Source organism: Lycorma delicatula, chromosome 4 (genome assembly GCF_047948215.1).
Source record: "Lycorma delicatula isolate Av1 chromosome 4, ASM4794821v1, whole genome shotgun sequence".
NCBI classification, from domain to species: domain Eukaryota; kingdom Metazoa; phylum Arthropoda; class Insecta; order Hemiptera; family Fulgoridae; genus Lycorma; species Lycorma delicatula.
Genome location: NC_134458.1, coordinates 191,621,309 through 191,633,771, shown reverse-complemented (window position 1 = coordinate 191,633,771; position 12,463 = coordinate 191,621,309). Strand labels below are relative to the sequence as shown.

Below are 12,463 nucleotides of genomic sequence, written 5' to 3'. Positions count from 1 at the left end.
GGCTACCGAGCCTGGAATCAGTTTAGTGACCAGTGTCCTAACTAACTCCTAGAAATAACCTAATTATGTGAGCTAACTAAGCACGGTGCCACACACCACTTGCTTCGTATCCCACCACTCACTTGTCATACATTCTAAAATGGGTAGCCGCACCCAATCAAGTACTAAAATATATATGACATTCAATAAATTAAATTTATCTCATCAAGACAGCAATTTGCTGCCACACCTAGGTAGCTGAATTCCAGCAAGATCCTGTCCACCATATTATAGCACTTGGCGCTTTAATTGGCTAATGGCCAGCCATAACTCTCAAGTAGCTTCCACAGCAGTGAACTACGACTCTTTCCCTTAAATAAACTACTGATGCCGGTTGAACAAAGCAACGGCATCAAGGACCACCCACACTGTCTGACAATGCGCCTCATGCCACATTGACTCGCCGCTTAGAAGTGGCCAATTTTCCCCTTGACCTCTAAGTTCCAGGGTGGCCTGAGTTCTGACCTCCCCCCCACCCCACCGAAGTGCTGGGCAGTCAAACATCATATGTTCGTTTGACTGGACCTCCCCGCAGATGCACAGCTCATCAGCTGCCAGGAGAAACTGAAACAAATATTGGTTCACATTCGCATGGTTGGAGAGCACCTGGGCACCCATTGCCCTTAAAAATGAAGGAGAGACATACCATCCCCCCAAATCCTGTATAAATCTATACAAGGACCTTCCCTTAGTTGTGGTGTGCCATTCTTGCTGCAATGCATCCATCATGAGGCTGTAAAGCGTCTCCGCAGACGGGAGATGGGCAACTGAACTTCAACACATGGAAGGAAATTCTGCCTCTATATCTATAATAATTCTAAACATATTTACAATCAGCACTTTCAACCTCAGCAAAACCATTTATGATGCAATCCTTGGTGCCAACCCCTTTCATGAAGCCATATTGGCCTCGATTTAGAAGGCAGTTCACATCAATCCATTTCCAGTGCCGTTCAACAACTAGCCTCTCAATCAACTTGCCAATAACCAGCAACAGGCTGATGGGCCGATCTCACTTGGATCCTTTCCTGGTTTTAAGAGCATCCACACTAATAATATATTTAAATAAAATGATAAATATTTTTAATTAAGTTGTGTGTGTAAGCCTTGCATCAGAAACAACCCACAGTTGTAGGGCTTTCCTGGAATGTAATTTTAGCCGGGGACACGAAAATCCTACAACTGTGTTGTCAGCTTTTTTACGTATTAATTTCTACTATTAGATAACAGCATAACTACATTTGTAATCTGTGGATATTGGTAAGTTTTGCATTAAATCTGCTATTCTGGTGCATTCATGCATATTTTTTATTATAATAGCCTACTGTTCAACAAATATGCAAACATCTTGATGCCCATATTAAATATAAAATTATATAAATAATAAAACTTTATAAATTACCTAAATAATACATCGCTTCAGACACAAGAAATTCTCTAATTGAGGATCGTAAAACTGCCCGACCATCTGCATCTCTTGAATATGGAGTTTTACCTGCACCTTTTAACTGTAATTCCCATCTTTCACCATTACTGAAATCAATTACAAATGAATGATCAAACATTTTACTACACGAATGTTTTGGGATGTATCGTCGAACCTCAGGTACTGATTCAGGATACCAAAATGAGCAAAATGTTCATATCGACCTAAGTCCTATTTGCTTTGTTTTCCTTCTGTACGCCCCATTTACAGGCGCTAAAGCAGTGTCGGACTCACTGACAGGTTCTGCAAGATGATATTAGGTGTTTATTGTATTCCTGTGCACTACCGACTAAACCTCCTAGTACAGCTGGTGTGAATTTCATCAGGAAGGGTGTAAAAGGCCCATACAGACAATCAATCACCATTCAGAAAGTATCACACACACGAACAAGATGACATAAGGCAAAAACGCACTACACACATAACATAACTTAACAACAACCACAAACTACAAACATCACAAGTCACATCCATCCCCTTAACAACAACACATTCGTCAAAACTTACTCAGCATACAACAGCAACACACCAATCGGACACCATGCACGTGCACACATGCACAATTGCATCAGACACATCCCTCAACAACAGACACAGTCATAAACAGTTACAGACATACAACATACTTAATCTTCAATATCCACTTACCACAGGCCACCATTGGATGCATAAGAGTGCCCCTGATCTCATCACACCCAGGTGACCCCTGACTCCCACACGTACAGGGGGACCCCTAGGCATTCAGCCGAGAGCTTGTTCTCGGGCTGAGAAGAGCCTGACAGGGTCTCAGCTTCTCTTCACCTGCTTGAAGGGGCGAAGAAGGATTAGTTAAACCTACTTTAATTAAATTTGGCAAATCTAAGACCAGTGTATTGTGTATTGTTCCACAAAATAAAAAAATTTGAAAATCCCACCTTCATAAATTTCAAAATGGCAGTCATTTTTATTTTTTAATCTTCAATATCTTTGTAATTATTTGTTTGATCAAATTTTTATATTTACAAAATTTATTAAGCATTTTATTTTGAACAAAATGACACCTAATTTGTAAAAATCTGTTATCAAATAATCAAGTTATTGCAGACAATTAACCCAGTAGTAAGCTGATAATTTTTATTAATTTACTACTTCATTAATATTACTTTTACTTTCATTATTTAATTTTTATTATCATTTATTATTAATAATTTTTATTACATTTAGGGGAGGAAATAAAAATAGGCAATAAATTACCATCTTGCATTACAGTGCACAAGCATATTGCCGGGTTAATTGTCTGAAATACTCGATTGTTTGTCAACGGATTTTTACAAATGAGGTATCATTTTGTTCAAAATAAAATGGTTAAATAAATTTTGTAAAAGTAGAAATTTGATCAAACATATAATTACATTAAGACCAATTTGGTTTCAGGAAAAGTATAGGGACATGGGGAAGCAATTTTAGGCCTCAAATTAATAGTAGAAGGAAGATTAAACAAAAACAAACCGACATACTTGGCGTTTATAGACCTAGAAAAGGCATTCGATAACGTAGACTGGAATAAAATGTTCAGCATTTAAAAAAAATTATGGTTCAAATACAGAGGTAGAAGAACAATTGCTAACATTTACAGGAACCAAACAGCAACAGTAATAATTGAAGAACATAAGAAACAAGCCGTAATAAGAAAGGGAATCCGACAAGGATGTTCCCTGTCTCCGTTACTTTTTAATTTTTACATGGAACTAGCGGTTAATGATGTTAAAGAACAATTTAGATTCGGAGTAACAGTACAAGGTGAAAAGATAAAGATGCTACGATTTGCTGATTATATAGTAATTCTAGCTGAGAGTAAAAAGGATTTAGAAGAAACAATGAACGGCATAGATGAAGTCCTACGCAAGAACTATCGCATGAAAATAAACAAGAACAAAACAAAAGTAATGAAATGTAGTAGAAATAACAAAGATGGACCGCTGAATGTGAAAATATGAGGAGAAAAAATTATGGAGGTAGAAGAATTTTGTTATTTGGGAAGTAGAATTACTAAAGATGGACGAAGCAGGACACAAGCTAAACGAGCCTTCAGTAAGAAATATAATTTATTTACATCAAAAATAAATTTAAATGTCAGGAAAAGATTTTTGAAAGTGTACGTTTGGAGTGTCGCTTTATATGGAAGTGAAACTTGGACGATCGGAGTATCTGAGAAGAAAATATTAGAAGCTTTTGAAATGCGGTGCTATAGGAGAATGTTAAAAATCAGATGGGTGGATAAAGTGACAAATGAAGAAGTATTGCGACAAATAGATGAAGAAAGAAGCATTTGGATAAATATAATTAAAAGAAGAGACAGACTTATAGGCCACATACTAAGGTATCCTGGAATAGTCGTTTTAATATTGGAAGGACAGGTAGAAGGAAAAAATTGTGTAGGCAGGCCACGTTTGGAATATGTAAAACAAATTGTTAGGGATGTAGGATGTAGAGGGTATACTGAAATGAAACGACTAGCACTAGATAGGGAATCTTGGAGAGCTGCATCAAACCAGTCAAATGACTGAAGACAAAAAAAAAATATATAATTACAAAGATATTGCAGATTAAAAAAATTACGATGGCTTCAATTTTGAAATTTTTTAAGGTGGAAAATTTGCCAAAAATTTGAAAAACACTTTTCAACATTTTTATTTTGTAGAACAATTCTTTGATTTACCAAATTTAATAAAAGTATCTTTACCAGTTCTGAGGAATAATCTTTCTGTTAAAAATCACTAAATGGCATACAGAAGGAAAACAGAGCAAAATAGGACTAACTTTGTGACTCATTTGCCTGTTATTGAAGTTCAGCTAATACATCCTGGAATACTAAGTATACCTATTAGTATTGTTTATAATTTTCTAACTAGTAAATCCTAAAGAAAGAAGAAACTATCTAAACTTCTTGCAAAGATACACTGATTAATACAATTTTTGTTTCGTAAAGTGCAATACAAATTTTTAATCTGATTTCTGATGCTGAAAACGAATATGAACTCAGAATCTTTCTTTCACCCAACATTTTTGAAAATTTTTTTAATTTTTATTAAAGGATTCCGATAATATCACGAAGATATCGTGATATTATCGGAAAATGGCCTGCCCAGAAGAAAACTAACAAGAACGGCCAAAGACTTGTCGAATTTTGCAGAAACCATAATATGATCTTAAAATCCACCTATTTTATGAGAAAACCAAACAAATTGAAGACTTGGAAACACCCAGATTGGAAAAAAGGGGAATGGCAACTCGATCATGTTTGCATGGACCGGAATTATCACAAGGAGATTTATAATGTAAAAGTCTTGAGAGGAACAGATACTGGATCGGAACATTACTTAATTACAGTTAAAATAGAATTCACCCCGCATAAAAAGAAAAAATCCAAACCTAAAAACAAAAGAGCTTATGATCCACATAAATTAATAAACAATGCCATATTTGAAGAAACAACAAAAAAAATCAAATTAACTAATAATTTAAAAGAACTGACATCTCAACTGAAAGAAATAGCTGAAGAACTAGCCCCTATAAACCCAAGAAAAAAACACCAATGGTGGAATGAAGAATGTGACAAAGCATTCAAAGACCGACACTGGGTTTGGATCAACCACCAAACCCAGAAAACTGAAGAATCTAACCGTGAATTCACCAAACAAAGGAAAATAACTCAGAAAATTATAAGAGGAACCAAACGACAAGCCCAAAAAAACTTGATTCAGCAAATAGAAGAAAGTTCCAAGAAAACTAACTCCCGAGACTATTATAAAATTTTTAGTCAGGCTCTTCAAAGATATGAACCACCCACCCTTATGCTGAGAGGAACAAAAGGAAATATGGCCCACACCAATAAAGAAAATGCTGAAATTTTGGCAGAAACCTTCAATAGATTCCTCAACTGTGACGACTCCCCAGAGCTTTTTGAGATTGACACTGAAACTCCAGTTAAAACTTCACCGGTAAATATCAACCCGCCAACAATTCAAGAAGTTCTCGCAGCCTTAAATGAAATAAAAAACTACAAAGCAAGCGGAGAAGAAGAAGCTTTTCGCAGAACTCTGGAAACATTCATCAGTTTATTCAGTCAAAACTTCCCTACATCTATGCCTCGTGAAAATATGGAACGAAGAAAAACTTCCAGAACACTGGACCACAGCCCTCATTCATCCATTACATAAAAAAGGGGATAAAACTAATCCGAAAAACTACAGAGGCATATCTCTCCTGGATTGCACATACAAAATCCTGTTGAGAATCATATACAACCGATGCAAAGACCAACTTGAACTGGAACTTGGGGAATACCAAGGGGGATTTAGGCCATGGAGAGGTTGCCCGGAGCAAATAATATCCCTAAAACTTATGATGGACTTATATAAAAGACGGAAAAAACAACTAATAATCACCTTCGTCGACTTTAAAAGAGCCTATAATTGTATACACCGACCATCCATGCTGAATATTCTGAGAAACCTGGGCCTTCACCCTAAACTCGTAAACATGATAAAATTAACTTTAACCAATACCCAGGTCCAGAGTGAAATTCAGAGGTGAACTCTCTCAACCCTTCTACATAAAAACTGGATTGAGGCAAGGAGACGGCCTCTCACCACTCCTTTTTAACTGTGCCCTCGAATTTGTCATGAGAAAATGGTATGAAATAAATCCCAAAAATATAAAAATGGGTACTAAGAAAAACTCCATCACACTAAATCGCCTAGGATTTGAAGATGACCTCGCTCTTTTAGCAAATAATATTCAAGAAGCCAAAACACAAATCATGAGCCTTCAAAACCTAGCACCAAATATAGGGCTTCATATCTCTTTCGAAAAAACTGAACTAATGGCCATAGATCCTCTGGTAATAGAGCACATTACGGTAAACAATCAGAAAATTAAAATAGTAATACAATTTAAATATCTAGGGGAAATAATAACTTATAATTTAAATGAAAAAGTGACAAGGCAAAACAGGACAAATAAAATGATTAAATCCCAAAAATTAACTCGGTCAACATATAACAAAAAATGTCTTTCTGCTAAAACAAAACTTAAACATTATAAAACTGTAGTACAGCCAGTAGTCACCTACGGAAGCGAGACCCTTTTCAAAATCACTCAGAAAAACCGAATTGAAAAAATGCTGAAAATAGAGAGGAGAATTGTCAGAACGTGTATCAATAAAAAACACCAAAAAGAAGGCCGATGGTGGATTGTGCCAAATGAGGTGGTGTATCGAGAAATAGAGCCTCTTACTGATACTATGCGGAAAAAAAGAATCTCTTTCTTTGGTCATCTCATAAGGACACCGGAAACAAGACTGTCAAGAAATATCATTGAAAAGCTTTGGTTCCAAAAGCTAGAAGTAGGATGGATCAAAGAAATTAGAGAAGATATGAAAGAATTGGGAATTTCCCTGACTGACCTACAGAATAAAACTGGAAAAATTACAAAGCTAAAAGACAAAAGCATTAGATTTAAACAAAAGACAGACAAACGACAAAATACAACGAAGAGGGTGTTTACGGATGAAGAAAAGAAAGCAAGATCTGAACGATTAAGAAATACTGGGCAGCTCGGAAGAGTAAAATAACACGCTTTTCTCAGAAAAGATCCAACTAAAATTGACTTAAGTGGTCCCATGTTGGCCGTAAAAGCATAATAATAATAATAAAAGGATTCACTTTTCAATGTATAGTTAGCATTTCAAGCTCATATATTGTATTTTGTTAGCTTATTTTTTATTGTTTAACTTTGTTAACATAATTCGTAAGCTGTAAATAAACAATACTAGACAATGAATTAAATCACATCATATCTAATACTGAAGAGTGAGCCTTCATGGACAAGATCAATCATGTCTGTGCAGGTCAAAACATGTAGCTGAAAACACAGCTGTGTTGTTTGTATTAAGCACTGGATTTAGGAATAAATTGATTTTGTTCAGTCTTATTGCTGTCTTAAGTTTGTTAACAGTGCATTGTCATAATGCCTCGAAATTGTCTAATGATATAGATGCCTTTTGTTGTGTATGTGGTTAGTTTACTGTAAAATCAAATGGAAAAAACATTACACCTTTAATTAAAAAAGCATATCGTTTGTACTTTCAGTGTAAAATTGGTTTTCAATTTTAAATTGAAAATTTAATGACAAAATTTGACAATTTCCTGAAATTGTCTTTCAGGATAAGACATGGGCTCCTCATATAGGATCCACTAATTATTCTGTATAATTAAGAGGATGGATGAAAGGTACACGGAAGGCTTTGCCGTTTGGTGTACCTATGGTTTGGCGTGAACCGAAGGATCATGTAACTGATTGTTACTTTTGTTTAACAAGTGTCTGGAATTTCTAAAATTCTAAACATACTGTAAAATATCCTTCATTGCAATCTACAATCAGGCCTGCACCTCACAGTGAAATTATTCCAGTTCCTGGACAACCTGTGAATGTGTGTTTCGAAAGCAGCGATGAAGAATCAGGCAACACTGGAGTAGACATTAATTATTTTGATTTTGAATTATCTTTTGATATGCCACATCTTATATCACAAGGTGAACTAAACAACTCAAGGATTTAAATTTATCAAAAAATCATGCTGAACTGTTAGGATCAAGAGTGCAAGGTTGGAATTTACTTCAAAAAACTACAAAACTGTTGGTCTTTCGAAGCCGACCAAAAGACTTTCTCAGTACTTTATCGATGAAAATAATTCGGTTTATTGCACAAATACTGTTGAGCTTATGTTGCACTTAGGACAAGTTCATAAACCTGAGGACTGGCGCATTTACATAGATTTGTCAGAGTACAGTTTAAAAGTGGTTCTACTACACAACAGCAACAAATATCCTTCGATACCAATCACTTATGATATTAATTTGAAAGAGACATACGATGTGATGAAAGATGTTCTTGAAAATTAATTATAAAAAACATAGCTAAACATATGTGGTGATTTGAGAGTTATAGCTATTTTGTTAGGTGTGCAGTTATACTATACTAAGTACATAGGTCTGTCTTCTTTGCGAATGGGGCAGCCAAACTAGGGATAACCATGTTACCAAAGAGTGGAAGAAATGAGACAACTTAACTCCAAATGAGAAATATATTATTCACGATTCCTTAGCTGAACCCAAAAAAAATATTTTTACCCCTCCATATCAAGCTAGACCTGATGAAAAATTTGGTAAAAGCAATGAAGAAGGATAGACCCGGATTTCTGTACATCAGGCAGAAATTTCCAAATGAAAGTGAAGAAAAAATTAATGAAGGAATATTTGTTGGTCCTCAAATAGGAGAGCTGGTTAAAGATGGTGTATTTAACTCGATGTTAAATAACGCAGAAAGTGCCACTAGGCCTTCATTTAAAGATGTTTGCAAAACGTTTCCCGGTAAACAAAAATCTGACAATTACCACAATATTGTTAATCGACTTCTTACTTCATACACAGCTATGGGATGTAATATGTCTTTGAAAATACATTTCCTCCACTGACATCTGAATTTTTTCCTGGACAACCTCGTAGATGTGACAAACACGGTGAACGTTTCCACGAAGACAATTCGGTGATAGAAAGCCACTATCAAGGGAATACTAATATGCTAGCCGATTACTGTTGGATATTAATTCAGGATGTGCCTGAAGCTATTTATAAAAGAAAAGCATCAGCAAAATCATTCTAACACGGGTATGACAAAATTATAAATTTTAAAGATTTTAACTATATTTTCACTTACTTTCTTTTGAAGCATAATTTATTTAAAACTAAGGGCGATAGAAAAATTATTTTTACAGATCTGATATGTACACAAAAAAATCAATTCAAGAAATGGTATTACACTTAGAGAAACATTACAAAAATTGTTTTCTTGTTTATCAGTGTAATGTTTTCCTGTTTTAAGTAGTAATCACCATGTTATTTTTAGTTTTGTACAAGTTAATCAGTTATTTGGTTTTCACTTTGCGCAGAACTCACAATAACTTAGCTTGTCTATCATAATCCTATAGAATTGTTATTGAAATTTGCAGAAATTCATTTAAAAGTCCAAAAATCATAATCACTTACTACTGTACATGATTTTTTCAACAATGATACTGGATGTTGACCTTTTTCCAACTTATCACATACCCATCCAGACCGATCTTGTAATATTAAATATAAATAACAAAATCATCATTGGATCATGTCTTTTCACTTGTAAAAAAAAAAAAACAACTCCAATCACATCATGAATATCACAGTTGGTGGCACGAGTGACCACCATTTTAACATCAATGATGACAAATGGATGGTTAATAATTATGATTACTGTTAATAAGTAATACTTATGATAACAACCTTCTACTGTGCATTCACTGATTTATTTACAACAGCTGATCAGAAATCAGTTCAGGGAGTAGATCTTTTATATATAATATTAGCCAGCCCATCCAGAACCTGGGCCCTTGGGGTCCAGGACAACCCTGAAGCCAATGCAGGGGCGCCATGTTTACCAGGGCCACAGAGCTCGCTTTGGTCACCATACCTGTCAACCCAAAGGGACAGAACACTCTGAAGACACTGTTTGTCATCCTCATAGTTTAAGAATAATACTAATGAATAATAATTATAGTATTCAGGCTTTATAGAAACCTGAAAAAGAAAGTAAATTACAAAAGATAGACTAACAGCGACTACGATAACTAAAGCACACACACTTTTGACAATGAAAAATTAATAACTTATTTCTTTGTCATGTAACAGAAATACAGTAATGAAGTAAAAGCATTAAGCTTTTTTTCCTTAATGAATTTTTTTTCACAACTTCACCCTCAAGGGAGCTCTAGGGCCACGGTCTAAGACTTAAAACCTTCCCTGGGAAAACACAAATGTATCCTGTCAATTTTAAAGCAATCAATTAGTCGGTTCTCATGTGATGCAAGAACAAACAAACAGACAAACTTTACATATATGCATACAAATACCCTGTTCAAATTTTGAAAATCATTAATTGGTTGCAAAGATATAACATTTCTGAAAAGCTGTAATCTGTTTGATCAAAGTGTGCTTCATGCATGCAAAAAAATAGCCTTCAACTTACTAACAAATACCCTATTTGAATTTTTGAAATCGGATGATTGTTTGGTGAGTTATAAAATCACCCCACCCCATTGCACCGCCCTTAACAGCAGCACCCTATTTGTTACCGGTTGATGGTGATGATTGGTCTAGCCTCTCAGTTTAAATTTAATAAAAAACCACCAACTTTACTCCTTAAATTGGGTCCAAAAATTACAGAAGGGCTTCTTTTTATTAGAATAGTCAAAATCCGGGCGAGATATTTTGCTAACCGTAACTTGAAAACAAAGCGTTTCCAGATCTATGTTTATATGAACTTTTTTCATTATTTTCACCAGAACATGTATGCAAGTTTCTCAGTTTCTTTGTTGAACACTTTCTGTATACATTTAAAATGAAAAATAAAATAAATTTTGTTTATGGAAATCGGTTGATTTTTCTATTGGCAAAGAAATTATAAAAATTAAAAAAATATCATATAAAAATCTTAAGTAATCGTATAAAAGTTTTTCATGATATCTTATAAAAATATTAAAACTATGCAATAAAAAGTAGAGTACACAACTTGGTCAGTTTAATTTTCTACATACTATACATATAATCAGAATTCTGAAGTGATGCAAACAATCATAAATTGCAGTAAATTTAAAATTAACAGGGCAGTAAAGTACAAAAATAAGACCACAAACTGCTACTATGCATCAGATTTTTGAACATTTGTAATGAGTAATTTTAACATTTTTTTTTTATAAAGCTTGATATAGCACTAATCATTTTTGAATTTTACTGTACTATAATAATCATGAGTTACAACTTCAAGAAAAATATAGGTAAAAAATGTCTAACAGAAATTAACAATGCGCTCTTCTGTGACTGACCAGACCTTATTTCCAAATAATACTCATTATTAAAAATTAATAAATAACACAAACAAACCTGTTAACATATTCCCCCAATAAAATAGCTCTTCCATCTCCAAGTTGCATAGCCCAGTAACCGAACTGATGGCCACCATATCTGTGAGCCATTGGATTTGAAGTTTGTAAAACATAATTTCCAGCAATAAATTCTGCAAATTCTTTTTTCTTAGTTATTTCAACATCCATATTTAGAATATTTTGCAAAGCATCAACTGAGTAACTGACTAATTTAGGATCTGTCATAGGAGTCGGATCAACAAAAGAAAATATACTATTTTTCACATTTCTACGTACAAAGTTTTCTTTTATAGGATCAAATGGAAATTGTAAAAGTTTTGACGGTGAAAATTTCCATTCTTGAAAATCTTTTGCTAAAGTATCACAGTTTGCCATCCTATGGCGATTTCTGTGTAAATTTATCATAAAATGCGAATAATTTTTTCTGTGATCAATATTTAAACACGATGCAACAGATATACATTTTTGTCCTTGTGCAGTAAGAAAACCAGAAATAATAACAACTGTAAAAGGATACATATAAATAAAATTAAATAAATTTATAGGTTTTATGCATTAAAAACAACCACTGATAAATCTAATATCATTAGTTGTCAAAACCTAACCAATACGTAAGAATAATGTAATTTTAAATTTACTTTACACTAACAAAAATTTAAAAACAAAATGTAACTACATCACAGATTTACTTATTAATCTTCTTTACAATGTAATGACGCATTATTAAAAATATATCTTTATTATTTACACGCTGTAATTACATGATAATATTTTTCTCACGATAACCACACGGTAAAATATTTACTATCTGATCTTGAAACAAAATATCGATTTCTTTAATCATCGGTTTTATTTTGCATGTACTTGTACTATCGGTAATAAATATCAAATGTATCGATACGTACTGCAACATCGATTGA

At 33.9% G+C, this 12,463-nt stretch overlaps 1 protein-coding gene across 1 annotated transcript in view; it reads right to left on the bottom strand.

Moving 5' to 3' along the window:
- LOC142324172 (protein nucleotidyltransferase YdiU-like) overlaps window positions 1-12,315 on the bottom strand; it is a 58,569-nt gene extending 46,254 nt beyond the window's left edge. The window contains exons 1-2 of the mRNA XM_075364906.1: window positions 11,542-12,315; window positions 1,442-1,572 (exon numbers count right to left, since the gene is read on the bottom strand). Of these exons, the coding sequence (XP_075221021.1) occupies window positions 1,442-1,572; window positions 11,542-12,062 (652 nt within the window). The 5' untranslated portion in view covers window positions 12,063-12,315. The remainder of the gene's footprint in view (window positions 1-1,441; window positions 1,573-11,541) is intronic.
- Window positions 12,316-12,463: the final 148 nt, after the last annotated feature.